Source organism: Eublepharis macularius, chromosome 4, assembly GCF_028583425.1.
Source record: "Eublepharis macularius isolate TG4126 chromosome 4, MPM_Emac_v1.0, whole genome shotgun sequence".
NCBI classification, from domain to species: domain Eukaryota; kingdom Metazoa; phylum Chordata; class Lepidosauria; order Squamata; family Eublepharidae; genus Eublepharis; species Eublepharis macularius.
The window spans coordinates 181683005-181701007 of record NC_072793.1 but is presented as its reverse complement, the minus strand read 5'-3'; the positions used below and the strand labels follow the sequence as shown (position 1 = coordinate 181701007).

General features: G+C 44.1%; 1 protein-coding gene and 1 pseudogene across 1 annotated transcript; both read right to left on the bottom strand.

The window, feature by feature from the left end:
• Positions 1-1743: 1743 nt before the first annotated feature.
• LOC129329138 (zinc finger protein OZF-like) lies at positions 1744-8540 on the bottom strand. The gene is made up of 3 exons (XM_054978577.1): positions 8444-8540; positions 5365-5494; positions 1744-3726 (listed from the first exon to the last, which is right to left on the bottom strand). The coding sequence occupies exons 1-3, from the start codon at positions 8522-8524 to the stop codon at positions 2243-2245; spliced, it is 1695 nt and encodes a 564-aa protein (XP_054834552.1). The 5' UTR covers positions 8525-8540; the 3' UTR covers positions 1744-2242.
• A 6615-nt stretch (positions 8541-15155) lies between these two features.
• Positions 15156-16576, bottom strand: LOC129329143 (zinc finger protein 502-like; annotated as a pseudogene).
• Positions 16577-18003: the final 1427 nt, after the last annotated feature.

The window sequence follows — 18003 nt, the reverse complement described above, 5'->3', positions numbered from 1 at the left end:
ATATATGTAGAGCTAATATAAAGTAATAGATAATAGATTTTAAGTTTATAACAATAATTCTGAAGTTGATAGGGCCTAGTTGAATAAAAGAGTAAGTAAACATGAGATAAGGAGTTATAGAAAAAGAGGACAGATTGGGAATAGATTAGGATATAGGGTTGGAAAACTGTTGGAAGTCCTTGAAAAAGGTGGGGAGGGAAAGGGTGGGGGAAAAGGATAATGAGATGTTATTTGAAAGTTGTATATTGTCACCTAATAAAAATTCTTTAAAAAAATTTTTGAATTTCACTAATGGTAATTTTTCCCAGCAGTTGGATATTGCTGTAAATAGGTTTATTTATTGTTATGTAGATTGTCTGGTATATTTATTGATGAAATTGAGCACGTTTTGCACTTTATACATAAATTTATTACTATTGTAACAATTTTGATTGTGTACTCTGGGAAGAGTGGCGTCTTGTTCGTATCAGGCATACAGCAAGTGGCAATGTCCACCCCCTGCCTTCACCAGCCAGGATCAGGAGCAGAAAGGGTGGCAATGCCCATCTCCCCTTCACTCGGCCAGGACCAGTTATGGAGGAGTAGGCAATGTTCACTTCCCTTTATAGAGTCCTACCCTTTATAGAGTCCATTGTATTTTCCCCCCCCACAACAGGCTTTGTAGCTAGTATCCTATAACTATATGGATATTCTAGTGAAGTGAGTATGAACTTTAATGTAGTTTGATAGCAAATTATATAACAACACAGATTCCTTTAAACTTTTGACAACTGATTGAAAGTCATGGACAGTGGTAGAGAAATAATCCTTTATTTGCTATAAATGTCCAATCATAACATGCTCACTTAACATTTTCTCAAATTTAAATATTTCTGAAGGTTATCTTGCAACTGCAACATCATCATTTTCAGCTTTATAGAATGTCACATGATTGAAAATCTGAAGAATAAGCTAAATACAAGACCAATCATCCTATTATATAATTGAGTAAGCGTGTTTCAGACAACTCACTTTATACCCTGATGCACCACCTGAGGACGCTGCCACGGAGGGAAGCTCAGGTAAGGAACCATGTCCCTCTAGAAAATATACCAAGGCAGGAAGGCCAGGCTGTGATCAGGAGGGGAACTGGTAGCAGTACCAGCCCCCCAATTTCACCCAGCTGGTATTAGAAGCTGAACAGGTGGCAATACACACACCCCACCTTAACCCAGCTAATACTAGGAGCTAAGCAAGGTGGCAATGTCCACCCCCGCATTAACCTAGCCGTTATTAGGTGCGGAGCAGGTGGCAATGCCCTTCCAATGCCTTCTCAGCTGGTATTAGGAGAGGAACAGGTGGCTACACCCACACCCACCTTAACCCAGCTAACATTAGGAGTGAAACAGGTGGCAATGCCCACCCTGCCATAACCCAGCTGGTATTAGGAGCGGAGCAGGAGGCAATGCCCATCCAATGCCTTATCCCAGCTAATATTAGGAGTGGAACAGGTGGCAATGCCCACCCTCACCTTAACCCAGCTGGTATTAGGAGCGGGGCAGGTCACAATACGCACCCCCATTCCACCATCTGGGATCAGGAGCAGAGCAGGTGGCAATGCCCACCCACCTTCAATGAATTGACATCAGGAGTGGAGAAAGTGGCAATGACCGCCCCCCACCTTACCAGCTATTATTAGGAGCGGTGCAGATGGCAATGCCTGCTCCCCTTCAGGCATCTAGGACCAGGAGCGGAGCAGGTGGCAATGTCCACCCCCCACCTTCAACCAGCTGGTATCAGGAGCAGAGCAGGTGGCGATGCCCCTCACCCTCAATCAGCTGGAATTAGGAGCAGAGTAGGTGGCCATGGACACCCCTCTTCAACCAGCTGGGATCACGAATAGCAGAAGGCAATGCCCAATCCACTTCACCTCGCTGAGATCAGACCACAAGCAGGCAGCAATCAAACAGGCTATTCTTCTCACTGGAAAATTACAGCACTCATCATTTTGGAAGAGGAAGCATGAAGCATTAACCGATCTTGCTACCTTCATGAGTGATCCAGTAACACAAGCTTTCAGAGAGCAGACAAAAATATGCACATTTTGCTCACCAGGGATAGAATATAACTTTGTTTGATGCTAACAGAAAGAATGGAGGGGAGAAAGAGAAAAGGGAGGGAATCAGAAAGAGAGATGATAATCAAGGAAAGCCACCATAAAACACTTCCGATTATAAACAGGCAAGATTAAATGATAGAATGGTTATTCCCCAGTGTACATCTCAAGTTGTAGAGAAGGGCTGCTGCTCTCACTGAAGCTATTCCCAGCTTCTAAATATTTATGTGGCTCCTCCTTTATGTGAACCTTTTGATGTCTAATTAGGTTGCCATTATGAGAGAAGCTCTTCCCACACTCCAAGCATTTATAAGGTTTCTCCCCTGTGTGAACCTTTCGATGTCTAGTTAGGTGGCTATTGAAAGAGAAGCTCTTTCCACACTCCAAGCATTTATATGGCTTCTCTCCCGTGTGAACCTTTTGATGGCTAGTTAGGTTGCCATTCTGAGAGAAGCTCTTCCCACACTCCAAGCATTTATATGGTTTTTCCCCTGTGTGAACCTTCTGATGTGTAGTTAGGCTGCTATTCTGAGAGAAGCTCTTTCCACACACTAAGCATTTATATGGCTTCTCCCCTGTGTGAACCTTTTGATGTGTAATTAATGACGTATTCCAAGAAAAGCTCTTTCCACACTCCAAGCATTTATATGGCTTCTCCCCCGTGTGAATCCTGTGATGTTTAGCGAGGTCACCGTTATCCGAGAAGCTCTTCCCACACTCTGAGCATTTATATGGCTTCTGCCCTGTGTGAATACTGCGATGATTAGTTAGATGGCTATTCCGAGAGAAGCTCTTCCCACACTCCAAGCATTTATAGGGCTTCTGCCCTGTGTGAATCCTGCGATGTTTACTGAGGTCACTACTATCCGAGAAGCTCTTTCCACACTCCAAGCATTTATATGGCTTTTCCCCTGTATGAATCTTTTGATGTCTAGTTAGATGGCTACTTTGAGAGAAGTTCTTTCCACATACCAAGCATTTATAGGGCTTCTGCCCTATGTGAATCCTACGATGGCTAGTTAGAGCACCATTCCAATAGAAGCTTTTCCCACACTCCAAGCATTTATATGGCTTCTCCCCTGTGTGAACCTTTTGATGGCTAATTAGGTTGCTATTACAAGAGAAACTCTTCCCACATGCCAAGCATTTATAACGCTTCTCTCCTTTGTGAACCTTTTGATGGCTAGTAAGATTGCCGTTCTTAGAAAAGCTCATTCCACACTCCATGCACTTATATGGCTTCTCTTTCATTTGCATTCTCTGATCTTTAGCCAGTTTCCTATTCTGTAAAAAGATCTTTCCGCATTCCAAGTGTTTATATGTTTTCCAGCATGTTGTAGTGTTCTGACATATTTTAACTCTGAGTTTGCATCTCAATGCTTTGACTTTCATCTGTCCCTTATGCCTTCCCTTTCTCTTCTGTATTTCATCTTGGCCTGGGACCTCAGGTATCTTTCTGCTTTGATGGGCAAGTAATGTCTTCCTCTGCTTCTGTTCTGCTTCCTTTTTAGTTCTCTGCTGCTTTTTTAGTACCACTTGTTCCCCAGCTTTTGCTTCTCCTTCCAGATCTTCTCTTTCTACAACTGCCCTTCTTGATTCCTTCTCACTTGCCAACTCCCTCACATCTGCAGCTGCAAGAGTGACAGAAATCAAATAAGAAAAAGGAGGAGTCAAGAAAAGGTAAAAATATCTGTTAGCAAGTAAAATCAGTATGAATAATACTTTTTAAATTGAGAATTGGGTGCCTGAAATAACCACAGCAATATGTAACTACAATGCAGGGTGTCTTGGATAGCTGGAAGGTCACCAGAAAAAGACGAAATGGAATGTTTTTTTTGTTGTTGCTGAGGAAAGGTTAGGAGGCATGCAGCAAAAGAATGGGAAACTAAATGATTTTTTTTAAAAATCTTGAATTTTATTGAAATGGTTTTTGGTTTCAGAAAGGGAAAATATAATGGAATCAATTAAAACCAGGGATTCGAACCCTGGGCAGACAAAAAGGGCAACTGATGACCCGTGATCATAGGATAAGAAGATCACTCAGATTCCTGAGGGCTTACAATTAGGGAAGAAGCGAGGGGGAAGATTAGAGCAACTAAGATTAGAAACTCTGTGAAAATTACTACTTTGATGTGTAAATCTATACATCTCCGGGGGGTCTGGGGCTGATAGCTAGCCTTTCCTATGACCCCACAGTTCAGTACTTTCACAATCTCCTGGTCAAGACTCCACTACCTTTGAAACCAGAACTTTATTTATTAAACCACATATTGGTCCTGGTTAATAAAGAGCAAAAAGCATTTGATGTTGAATATAATTACATCAGCTAGGATTACATATGTGAGACTTTGAAAAATAACAACTATCCCAACACAAGAAAACCTGGTCGAAAAAATACTTGAGATGGCTGAAATGGAGAAATTGTCGAGTTTATTGAAAGAACTGGACATTACAACCTATAATGACGTTTGGGAGCCTTTTTACAAATGGATACAAGATAAGTTTGGAGAAATTTAATTTTCAACTAAGATGTGGTCCTTTATGGACACTATAGAAACGGAAAAATTTGCAAATAGAGAGCTGTTTAGCAGAATATTAAGACATGTATTAGAGCGAATGGTGCAATGTAATAGATATGCAATTTCTTATATATATATATATATATATATATATATATATATATATATATATATATATATATATATATATATATATATATATATATATATATATATATATATATATATATATATATAATATTAAAAAAAAGAATATGGTTTTCCCCAGCCCTGCAACAAAAGACCCTCTTCTTTAAACTGCTTTCTAATTGGCATGGATTGAACCAAGAGGCAAAGCAGGAGCCCTGCCACCGAGGAAGGCCGCTCATCTGCACTTGTCTAATCAGCAAGACCAGCTCCTTTCTCCTCCCATCAAATTCAGTCACAACCAAATGACTGTGGGAGCTCCAGTCTGTGACAAAACACAAAGACTGGAGAATGAAATACAAGCTGCAGGGATTTGCCATCATGAACCTAATTCGACATCATCCATCTCTCCTGATTACAGCCCTCCTCATCAACAGATTTTTCTGCAGCCTGAATGTATTCAATGTCTTCTTTTTCAGGGACTCTAATATCCCCAGGGGTGGGAGTTCCGATCTTTCCTCTGTGGCCAATGAACGTTGAGTCCTGAAATCAAAGAGGGCCAAAGGAAGATGCAACCCCCCCCCCTCTATTCTGTAGTTCAGATAAAAGGGAAAGGCTCCTTACCCAGAGACACCATGGTCTCGTAGTTTTCCTGCATCACTTCCCAGTAGAGTTTTCTTTGGCCCGGATCCAGGAGAGCCCATTCCTCCTCCGTGAAGAACACGGCTACCTCCTCAAAGGACATTTCAGAGCTCTGAAAGAGGAAAATGTTGCCCACTTGATCATCGATTCCCATTCCTGAGCATTTAAGCAAGAAAGTAGAATCCCACCAGCCAGCCAGTTAATCAAATGAATACCAAACATCAAACAGATAACAAGAAAAATGGCATTTTCCTGTCCTTCAGTCTCTGACATGTATAATATACTAAAAGTCTCCTAGAAATACAACCACATGATGTTGTACGGAACTGGGCTTCTGTTGGTTGAGTCCAATTAATATTTTTTTAAAACCCTGATTGTGCAGCAATCTCCTGCACTCTCTTGCACATTTTACCCCAGAAATACATGGAAACTGTATTTGCACAGAATGTTTCTGCTTGAAATAAGATACCAGGATCTTATTACCATATGTGGTGGACATGCAAAAAAGCAGTGGAGTTCTGGAAGATGGTACATACAATGTTACAACAGATACTCATGACTCCACTATCTTTGAAACCAGAACGTTATTTATTAAACCACATATTGGTCCTGGTTAATAAAGAGCAAAAAGCATTTGATGTTGAATATAATTACAACAGTTAGGATTGATGCGAGACTTTGAAAAATGACAACTATCCCAACACAAGAAAACCTGGTCGAAAAAATACTTGAGATGGCTGAAATGGAGAAATTGTCGAGTTTGTTGAAAGAATTGGACATTACAACCTATAATGACATTTGGGAGCCTTTTTACAAATGGATACAAGATAAGTTTGGAGAAATTTGATTTTCAACTAAGATGTGGTCCTTTATGGACACTATAGAAACGGAAAAATTTGCAAATAGAGAGCTGTTTAGCAGAATATTAAGACATGTATTAGAGCGAATGGTGCAATGTAATAGATATGCAATTTCTTTCCCCCCCTCTCCTTCTATCCCCCCTCCCTTTACTTTTTAGTCCCTATATATATATAGGGAATATATATATAGGGAATATATAGGGTCTATATATTGCTCTTTTGCACTGGAAGGAACGGTTTACTCCATAAAGGCTGGGAAGGCAGAGGCAGGACAGGCAGGGAGGGTGGAAAATGACCCCTCCTTTCCAAAAGAAAACTTCAGACCAGCTGTCAGTTCAGAGGTCTTGTGGACAGTAATGCTCATTGGAATTAAACTCCAGAGGAAGGCACAAAACGAAATGGAAATTCTTTCCACCAAATCTGGCCAAACACCTCTTTTGGTTTAGCTTGGGCACCGTGCAGGACCAGGGAGCCCCTTAAAAATTTTCAAGCACATGGAGCCATGGGGGTGAGGGAGAACAAACAAGGACCCACCTTGGATCAGACCAGGGGCCCCTGCAGCAGTTAAGAACAGGATCCGCCCAGGCCGGCAGCATGGAACACAATGGCCATTTCCACACACGTTGAATAATGCGCTTTCAATGCACTTTAGCAATCCTTTGGAAGTGGATATTTTGCTCCACACATGGAAAAGCAGTTCCAAATGTTCACTAAAGAGCACTGAAAGTGGATTATCCAAAGTGTGTGGAAGCAGCCAGTGATGAGTGCGAAAACACACATCTTCCCCTCGCAGGTGTCTCCTGGGCCATGTCCTCTTTAACATTTTAATCCTAGCCAAAGGTTTAGAATTGCAGAGAGTAAAAAGGGCCACTCAGTCAACAGGCTCCTGCATTACCAAGAGGGACAGCACCACGCCACCCCTCCAAGCCAGTTCTTGGGCTTGTTACACACAAACACGTGTGCTGAACTGCTTCTAGGCCAGATTCAGAAAAGAACCAGACGGCAGAGTCCACTGGAGAACGTAAAACTGACTGGTTTATTCGAACAGACAGAAGAGAGTGGGCAGAGGTTCTAAGCACCCCCCTCCCCAAACCCAAGTGCTCACTGGGGTTTCAAAGCCATTACACAAACGTTTATCACTTCTGGTTCATTAGCAGAAATTATACATTCAATAAGTTATTGGTCAAGTTAGTTATGTGTACATATGACCTAACATCATTCCATTGGTTTGGCATAATTAGGGGTTGTCCCCTTACTCAATTAACACTTGCAAAAGTTATTTATCATTTCACAGAACACACAGCCCTTGTCTGGCAGCTGTAGTATCAATAAAGTAACTATCCGGTGGCTTTGTGTCATCCCCCAGGCCTTCAGTTTGCCTCTTCCCATCCCTTAACGCTACAAGAATTCACTGTTAGTCTTTGATCTGTTACCATCAGCATAAACAAGTACCCCAGTATGTAGTATATGCTTGGCTATGAATTTTTCCCAAGAAGTCAGTTTAGCTACAGCTAGTACTCTGTTATCAAGGTTTGAACATTCTCTCTTGTGTATTGGCAGAGACTGGCCAGGATGGGCGAGTTGATTTGTATCTCTATGTGGTGCACAGAGTACAAATCGCAAATTTCTTTTTGCAGCTTCAGGAATGCAGTTCCAATTGTAAGGTCAGCATTATACCAGTTTACAAAGCTAAGGGAAATGTGGGTAAGGGACTTTTAGTGCTTTGTGTAACAGTGTGACAGCCAGGCTTCTTCATAGTAAAACAAAACCATATACACAATTACATTCATATAAACTCATTCTATGCTGCTAATGACTGTACTCTATCTAGTGTTGCATAAATGCCACTCAGCTGTTCCGAGGGCCTCTGCTTACCACTCTCTGGGGCAGATTCGAGTGCCTCCTACAGGCACTGATCAAAGCTGATCAAAGCCTACTGGCCCAGGATCCGTTTGTTACCTGGTAGTCTGTAATACCTGCAATGTTTCCTTTCCAAGGCAATTCCCTCATTGCTTCCTCGGCCACGAGGTTCCCTCATTTACTGACCTGCATATCACACACACACACCGTTCCCTCCTAGGAAAGGGGATTTAAGAGGCGGACATGCACAGCCAGGCTTCACGCCCCTCCCTCCCAGCCTCTCTTCCCCCTCCATCCCGTTCACACGTGTTTTCCCTCCCCTCGCCCCAGCCAGAGCTCACCTCCCTTGCAGACGCGAAGAAGCCGAAGTCTCCCTCTGCTTGGGGAGGCCGAGAAATAAGCGAGCAAACCTGGACCTCCATTCCCCGCAAAGCTCCTCCTCCGCCCCCCTCGACGCTAGAGAAAGGCGGCCGAGCCTCTCTGTGCGCGCGAGGCCTTCTGGGCGTTGTAGTTCCTGCGCTCGCGGAGCCAAACGCCATAAGGATGCCCAAGAGGGTGGGAAGGGGAGGTTTCCCGGATCTCTCGCCTCGCTGGGCGGTTAAACCCCCTAGGAAAGGCGGCTGCAGGAGAGACCAGCGGGGAAGAGGGATTTCTGGCCGAGTTTCAGGGTTTGTCCTTCCCTCGGCCCCCTTGCCGGGAACTACACTTCCCAGGTGCCCTTGCGGGATGAGAGGGTGGGAGGGCTCCGCCCCTGGGGACCCCGCCTTTCGCTGGAGGAGGGAGGGGTTGACTTCTGCATTGTGCAGGGTCTTCTGTGCCCTGGTCTGATCTGGGCTTGGAAAGTGTATTGGATGTATCGTTGTAAACTGACCTTAAATAACCGTCGAAAGAGCAATGTCACCTTACTGATTTGAATGCATTGTGTGTTAACTTGTGTTCATATATTTGTATTAATTTTTTTTATCCTGTTAGACCCCCTGATAAAGCATACTGTGATCCACTTTAAAAAAAAAAAAACACCAGAAGAGGCTTTTCTTGTGTCAAAAACCGGCAGTTTAGATTATCATCCTTGTGGGCTCTGGGGGGCTGACAGGTAATTCCCTCTTCTCGGCCCCCAAGAGGGTACAATAGACTTCTACAGACCACAATAGACTTCAGGAGTGGCATTGCAATCATCCATGAATGGAAAGGTTCCTTTGGCCCCCAGAGAGAGTTGGTGGGCCCTCACAATGCCCAGCTGTGGCACAGCTGGAGGGGCCTCTTGTGCTGCCCCATCCGATCAACGGGGTTTGCAGCAGCAGATCTTCCGATTGCCCTCTCTCACTTGCCTTCCCCCTTCTGCAAATTACACTTAATGACCAACATTCTTGCCCGGTCCAGATGGCTTTGGGTGAGGCTTCCCTTAGGCAGCAGGGAGGAGTCCATGTTTATGGGGCCCTGAGCACCAGAGTATCAGTGGGACTCCCTGAGACAGCACACACACCCCTTGCCGGGAGACAATGGTTAGGTGAGCAAAGGGGGCTGTGGAGGGGAGAGGTCTTGCTTTGCAGAAGGGGACAGAGCAGGGGAGCTCTGCAAACCACGTTATGCGGGGTAGTGGTGGTGTGTGGTTGGCAGTGGGGGCTGCACAAATGGAACCGCTGCCTGAGACCCTTCTTGACTGGAAATGTGTGGGAAAAGATGAGTCTTTCCTGCTCTTTGGAAGAAGGGAGACGCTCCTAGTCTTCCAGACAGCTCTGTAGGGCCGGATCTACATATTTTTGGAGGAGGAACAAGTGTGAAAAATGACATCCCTTATAATGATGGTTGTTGTGGGTTTTCCGGGCTGTATTGCCGTGGTCTTGGCATTGTAGTTCCTGACGTTTCGCCAGCAGCTGTGGCTGGCATCTTCAGAGGTGTAGCACCAAAAGACAGAGATCTCTGTGACACTGAGAGATCCCTGTCTTTCGGTGCTGCTCCTCTGAAGATGCCAGCCACAGCTGCTGGCGAAACGTCAGGAACTACAATGCCAAGACCACGGCAATACAGCCCGGAAAACCCACAACAACCATCGTTCTCTGGCCGTGAAAGCCTTCGACAAGACATCCCTTATATTTTTTCTTTATATATACACTAAAAACAAAGCCCATTGTGGGGAAAAAATACAATGGGCTCTAGATAGGGGAGGGCGGTTGGGAAGGCATTTCCTACCCCCGGTAACTGATCATGGCCAGTAACAGAGGAGGATGGGCACTTGCTCCACGCATGATCTCGGCCACGTGAAGGCAGGTGAGCTTTGGTACCTGCTCCATGCTTGATACAGGTTAGGTAAAGGGGGTGGGTGGGAATTGTGACCTTCTCCACTCCTGATCCCAGCTGGCGGAAGTGGGAGTGGACATTGCCACTTGCTCCACTCCTCGTACCAGATGGGTTAAGGCAAGGGGGGCTTTCCCATCTGGTCTTCACCTAATATCAGCTGAGTTAAGGCAGGTGTAGGGAATTGCAAGGGTGAGCATTGCAATCTGCTCTGCTACCAATACCAGTTGGGTAAGGCGGGGGGCCAGCACTGCCACCTTCTCTGTTCCTGATCAAAGCTGGCTGAAGAGGGGTGGCCATTGCCAACTACTCTGCTCCTAATACCAGGGGACTTAAGGTGGTAGGTGGGCATTGCCCCCTACTCTGCTCCTAATACCACCTGGGTTAAGGCAGTGGTGGGCATTGCCACGTGCTCCACTCCTAATATTAGCTGGGTTAATGTGCAGTGTGGGAATTGCCAGAGGTGGGCATTGCTACCTATCCCACTCCTAATACCAGCTGGGTTAAGGTGGGGGTGGGCATTACGATCTGCTCTGCTCCTAATTCTGTAACACACTGAAGGCTAATGTCAAGTGCAATAGATCAACTCTCCCCAAAATGGCACTTGCTATGAATAACCGACAGTTACTATATAATTACCAAAAATTCCTTTTTCTTTAAAGTGCTCAGTGACGAGATGTGCTTTACGCAATAATTTACAGAAAATTCAAAATCCAAGTATCAATCACGAATATAACAACGTCCCTTTAAGGTAGTCCCATAGAGCTATCAAAGTCCTTCCATTAGCGTATATTCTTGCTTGAAGAGCTCAAGACTCCCTTAAGTTGATATGCAATTGATTCAAAATGCAAGTCTAATTAGGACCGTCCCTACAGTGCATCGAATCTTCACACATGAATAATTTTGAACCTATTGTGGAACTTTGTGACTGTTTTGGTGGTACAAGAGCGGCCCCTGATGAAGTGGATATTTCATGGAACAAGCTGAAAGAACGGGCCGGCAGCTTGTAGGGCCAGGGGAACCCCCTGTGGGGTTTCCCCTCTTTTCTCATTCTTGACTTCCACCTGCACCTGGAGACAAAAAGAATATAACATTAGCAGTCTATTTCCTTTTGGCGACAATGCCGTACTTACCTGAAGTTTTCTGCTTGGGAACCCTCCTGGTGCACATCAGGTTCCCGTGCCTAATTAGACTTGCATTTTGAATCAACTGGACTTTGATAGCTCTATGAGACTACCTTAAAGGGATGTTGTTATATTCATGTTTGATACTTGGATTTTGAATTTTCTGTAAATTATTGTGTAAAGCATATCTTGTCACTGAGCACGTTAAAGAAAAAGGAATGTTTGGTAATTATATAGTAACTGCTCCTAATACCAGCTGGGTTAAGACATTGGATGGGCCTTGCCACCTACTCCACTCCTAATACCAGCTGGCTTAAGGCGGGGGTGGGGATTGCCACCTGCTCTGCTTCTAAAATTAGCTGGGTTAAGGCAGGGGGTGGGAATTACCAGGGGTGGGCATTGCCACCTGCTTTGATTATAATTCCGGAAAAGAAAAGGGAGGGGGGAGCGTGCTCCGGTAAGAAATACCAACAGGAAGAGGAGCAAACACAACCGGAGCGGCACAATTAATGAAGAAACTGAAAGCCAACTTAGCAAAAATATAGTCTAATAAAGCCAGTGAATGTGAAAATAAATATGCGTAAGCAAATAAGTCATATACATTACAGAGTGCACACAGGCACAAATGGAAAACAGAATAGCGATAAATACAATGCAATATAAGGGTGCACGCAGGCACTCCACTAATTATTGATGGGCAAAAGTCCAATAAGCAGTAGTAACCAATTCCTACATGGATAAAGTGCTTGAAGAAAGCCGTGTAGCTGTGCTTGCAAGAAGATGTCCAACCTCCTGACAGCCACGCCTACGGGATTTGCCAGCATATGCAAATTACCCCCGTTTCGTGAGCTAGTCACTTCTTCAAAGGCACGTCATTTTCATACCTGTAGAACATCATGCAAGCTATGTATTATCACATAATCATACTCAATATCACATACACATAGAGCTAGTACACAGAAGTTGTTACTCACTGCTATGGTGCAATCTCGTTTACTCAATCTCACGTCCTGTCTCTGTTTCTGCTACCAAGTAGGTCCTGACGCTGTGAATTCCCCACCCCCTACGGGAGTTATATATCTATTCCTTAAAGGAGCCCTGCCCATTTAGCTAATAGGATGAACCAAGATAACCGGGTTAAGGATCACTCAGAGCGGAACCACAAGTGACGCCTGACACAGGTTGGACACTAGTCAGCTTCCCTCAAGTTTGGATGGGAAATGTAGGCGTCCTGGTCTCGCAGCTTGGCTCTCTGACTGCTGTCCAATGGACTTTTCAACTGTCACTCATCCAACATTCCGCCAAGCTGCCTTCATTTCCCGCCAAAACTTGAGGGAAGCTGACAAGTGTCCAACCTGTGTCAGGTGTCACTTGTGGTTCTGCTCTCATATTAAGGACCCCGTCTGAACAAAAGAAACAGGTGGTACCATATTAAGGAGTCCTTGTCTAAATTATATGCCATTTACAAATAACATGTCAAATCAAGAACACTATTGAGACCAGCAGGTGCCAGCGTATTAAGCCTGTAGATCCACTTCGACTCCAATTGTAACCATTTCTGTTGGATGTTAGTATGATGAGCGGGATCAAGGGCCGTCAGTACTGTGACCTTGAGGTCCCTCTGTCCCCCGTGTACCTGGAGAAAATGCTCCACCATAGGAGCGTCTAGGATCTTGTGTTTGAGTCAGGAAAAATGCTCCTGAATGCGCACCTTTAAGGGTCGCATAGTGCTGCCTACATATTGCAAGCCACAGCTGCATCTAATCAAATAGATGACCATAAGAGAACTGCAGGTCGAGAAGGAAGTAGAATGTAATGGTTTACTTGTTCTAGGATCAATGATATCTGTCAACTTAATAACATAGGGGCAAATATTGCACTTTCCACATGGGAAGTGCCCTTTAGGAAGCTGTCTCTCTCCCCTCCTATTGCTATGATCCCGTAAATTTCTGGTTCTTCTAAATCCTTACCACCTGTGCAATCCCAGGGGCCAAGTGCGTATAATCTACTGCCCATTTAATCCGATGATCTATGTTCCTATGTTTTTGAACTAATAGGTCTGACCGCGGTGTAATATTAGCCCTACAATTGGCCTCCTGAATAATTCTAGCAGGGTATCCCCTGCTAAGAAACGCTCTGTCCAAGATTTTGCTATCAAACCTGAAGTCTGTCATCTGGGAAGAATTCCGTTTGATCCTAAGATATTGTGATACAGAGACATTTCTCTTGAGATGTGACACTGAGAGATCTCTGTCTTTTGGTGTCACACCTCTGAAGATGCTAGCCACAGCTGCTGGCGAAACGTCAGGAACTACAATGCCAAGACCACGGCTATACAGCCTGGAAAATCCACAACAACCATATAGATCCAGAGGAGTTAGCCGTGTTAGTCTGTAGTAGCAAAATCAAAAAGAGTCCAGTAGCACCTTTAAGACTAACCAATTTTATTATAGCATAAGCTTTCGAGAATCAAGTTCTCTTCATCAGATGCCTGATCAAAACTGGGCAGATACAGAAGAGGAGGGGGAAAGAGAGAGAAAAGGGAGGGGTCATAAATCACAAGAAGGCAGAATGCAATTAGCATAGAGGCAATCAAAACATTCCTTTGCTTGGAAATGTAAACATCTCCTTTTGGTGTGCAGTCAGTTTGTAGCAGTGAAGGTGTCCAATTCCTATGTAGTATAAGCCTTCAGTAGTATAAGCCTCAGAGGCGTGATCTGGGGGAGCCCAGTGACGCCTGGTGTGGGCTTTCGGGGACCACAGTTCTCTTTGTCAGATGCAACTGGCAGGGAGAGCTGTGGTTACCGAAGGCTTATACTACATAGGAATTGGACACCTTCACTGCTACAAACTGACTGCACACCAAAAGGAGATGTTTACATTTCCAAGCAAAGGAATGTTTTGATTGCCTCTATGCTAATTGCATTCTGCCTTCTTGTGATTTATGACCCCTCCCTTTTCTCTCTCTTTCCCCCTCCTCTTCTGTATCTGCCCAGTTTTGATCAGGCATCTGATGAAGAGAACTTGATTCTCGAAAGCTTATGCTATAATAAAATTGGTTAGTCTTAAAGGTGCTACTGGACTCTTTTTGATTTAACAACCATATAGGTTATTCACAAATAACAATCTGTTATGTCCCAATATCTTAGGGAAAACAATTTATAGTCCCAATTCCTCAGGGAAACCCCTATAGTACAGTTCTTTCTTAGTGGGGTAACCACAGTAAGCTAGTCCATATAAGGCTCCTCTTCAGCCCAATGTAGGTCTCAAAAACTGAAGAACTTGTGTTAGGCTTATCTTCAGCCCAACATCGAATTTCAAAAACCGAAGAACTTGTAAATTGAGGAATCCCGTAGACTCTGACACGGGTAAATCCCCCTCCAGAGTTTCCCAACAGGACTCCAGATACTCTCCTGTTTCGGCACACGTCTTTTTCACGGGAAACTTATGTTCTTCTGTCAAATAAACATCAATATGTACAATACCATTCAAATTATTTCTACAGTGTATGTTACACCCCCCTACAGCATTCCACTCCCTAATACACAGGACATCAATTTCACGACCGCTTCTCTCGCTTGGTCTTCAGCTGGTGTGGAACAACCCCAAGGGCGTCTACTTAAAGAGGCAGTCATTTATTTCATTAGTCAAAAACTGAAAGTACTTAAAGGTACAGGCTGCCTTTATGCACTTGAAGGAAGAAACCATTTTACAAAAAACATAAGTAGTCTATCGAGGCATTCAGCCCCTCATTTCCGATACTGTCCAGTTCAAAAATCCAGAAAGCCTCCCTCCTGAGCAATTCTTTATTAGGTATCAGGTGTGGAGCAGGTAGCAAAGCCCCCCTCCCGTTCATGTGATTGAGATCAGTCATGGAGCAGGAACCAATGCCCGTTTCCCCTTCACCCAGCTGGGATCAGGAGCGGAGCAGATCACAATGCCCGCCTCCCCCTTTACCCAGCCTGTATTAGGGGTGGAGCAGGTAGTAAAGCCCACCCCCCTTCACATGGCCGACATCATGCGTGGAGCAGGTGGCAATGCCCACTCCCTCCTTCACCAGCCAGGATCAATTCATTCCATACTCAAAGCAATTATATAGTTTCTCCCCTGTGTGAACCTTTTGATGTCTAGTTAGGTGGCCATTCTGAGAGAAATTCATTCCACACTCAAAGCATTTATATGGCTTCTCCCGAGTGGACTTTTAGATGGCAAGTTAGGGTATATTTCCGAGAGAAGCTCTTCCCACACTCCAAGCATTTATATGGCTTCTCCCCTGAGTGAACCTTTTGATGTCTCATTAGATTGCTATTCTTAGAGAAGCTCTTGCCACACTCCAAACATTTACATGGCTTCTCCCCTGTGTGAAACTTTTGATGTCTAATTAGGGCATTTTTCTGAAAGAAACTCTTCCCACACTCCAAGCATTTATATGATTTCTCCTCTGTGTGAACCTTTTGATGTCTAGTAAGGTCGCTATTCAGAGAGAAGCTCTTCCCACACTCCAAGCATTTATATGGTTTCTCCCCTGTGTGAAACTTCTGATGTCTAGTTAGGTCGCTATTCTGAGAGAAACTTTTCCCACATGCCGAACATTTATATGGCTTCTCTCCTGTGTGAACTTTTTGATGTCTAGTTTTAGTTGCATTCAGAGAAAAGCTCTTCCCACACTCCAAGCATTTATGGCTTCTCCTCTGTGTGAACTTTTTGATGTCTAGTTAGGTGGCCATTCTGAGAGAAACTTTTCCCACATGCTAAACATGTATATGGCTTCTCCCCTGTGTGAACTTTTTGATGTGTAGTTAGAGTTCCTTTCACAGAGAAGCTCTTCCCACACTCCAAGCATTTATATGTCTTCTCCACTGGGTGAACCTTTTGATGTCTAATAAGGTTGCTATTATGAAAGAAGCTCATTCCACACTCGAAGAACTTATATGGCTTCTTCCCCGTGTGCATCCTCTGATGTTTAGCCAGCTTGCTATTCTGAAAAAAGGTCTTTCCACATTTCAAGTGTTTATACGTTTCCCAGCATGTTGAAATGTTCTGATGTATTTTAACTCTGAGTTCGCATCTCAATGCTTTGATGTTCATACAACCCTTATGCCTTCTCTTTCTCTTCCACATTTCACTGCAGCCTGGGTCCTCAGGTATCTTCCTGCTCTGATGGACAAACAATGTCTTCCTCTGCTTCTGTTTTACTTTCCTTTTGCTTCTCTGCTGCTTCTTTGGTACCACTTGATCCCCATCTTTTTCTTCTCTCTCCAGATCTTCACCTCTTTCCACAATTGCCCTTCCTGTTTCCTTCTCATTTGCCACCTCCCTCAGATCTGCAGCTGCAGAAGACAGAAATCAAATAAGAAAAATGGGGAATTAAGAAAAGATAAAAAATACCTGTTAGTAGGCAAAACAAGTATGAATTATACTCAGTACACTCATTACACTAACTTTTATGGGGTCCCACTTCCGACAAAGCCAACGAGATGGGGTCATTCTAAGACAAAAGTCATTTTTATTGAAGAGGAAAATAGCATACATACATACACAGGTTATGAAGGAAAATACTAGCAACAAAGCCCGTTGTGGAAAATATAGTACGGGCTCTAGAAAGGGGATGGTGGGCTTTGCCTCCTCCTCTGAGCCTGAACCCAGCCAGGTGAAGGGGGATAGGTGGGCTGCCTCTGTACTTTGTAATAATGATTGGGAAATGCCTGTAGCTTGAATTGATATCTTTAATCTAGGTAACTGCCAGGAAGAAGGAAGACAAAAACACATGGACACACTAGTACTTCTGTTGCAGTTACTCTTCAGTGCTTCTCTCCAATGGATATTTATATTCATCTGTAATTGGAGTCTATGGACATTTCCGTTATTGACTACTGTGAATGTCTGACTCTTTATTGCTGCTCTAGGCACGGTCACTTTAATATTGTCTTTGATTGTCATGTTCTGCTCTTGCACTAGACACTTTAAAATATGTATAACTTGCTGCATATGTTTTTGTGATATTGTAAGCCTTGTTGACCTTGCTGCCTAGAGAGTGTTTTGGTAGCATTCATTATGTTCTAATAATATTGTTATAACAAGGTCTAAACAATGTGGTTGCATTAAATAAGATACGAGTTTGTTTGAATCTTATTTACTGGTGATTTGTTAGTTTATCACGGTGCTCTTTGAGCTTGTTTTTCTGCTCCTGATCACAGCCGGATGAATGGGGGTGGGCATTACTTCCTGCTCCATACCTGATCTTGGCCTGGTGAAGGTAGGGGGCGGGCACTGCGAACTGTTTCGTGGCTGATACCGACTGGGTGAAGGGGGCAGGCAATGCCTCCTGCTCCGCATCTGATCCAGGCCAGATGAAGAGGGGAGGCCATTGCCACCTGCTTCCCATCTGATCCTGGCTAGGTGAATGATGGGGCAGGCACTGCCACCTGCTCTGCAACTGATCTCAGCCAGGTGAAGGGGGTCAAGCATTGCCACTTGCTCCA

Excerpts from the sequence above, each read along its gene's own strand:
- LOC129329138 (XM_054978577.1), bottom strand. The coding sequence starts at position 8,524 with ATGGAGGTCCAGGTTTGCTCGCTTATTTCTCGGCCTCCCCAAGCAGAG. Across the intron at positions 5,495-8,443 it reads TCTTCGCGTCTGCAAGGGAG|AGCTCTGAAATGTCCTTTGA; the intron begins GTGAGCTCTGGC and ends TTCCTCTTTCAG. Across the intron at positions 3,727-5,364 it reads CGAGACCATGGTGTCTCTGG|CTGCAGATGTGAGGGAGTTG; the intron begins GTAAGGAGCCTT and ends TCACTCTTGCAG.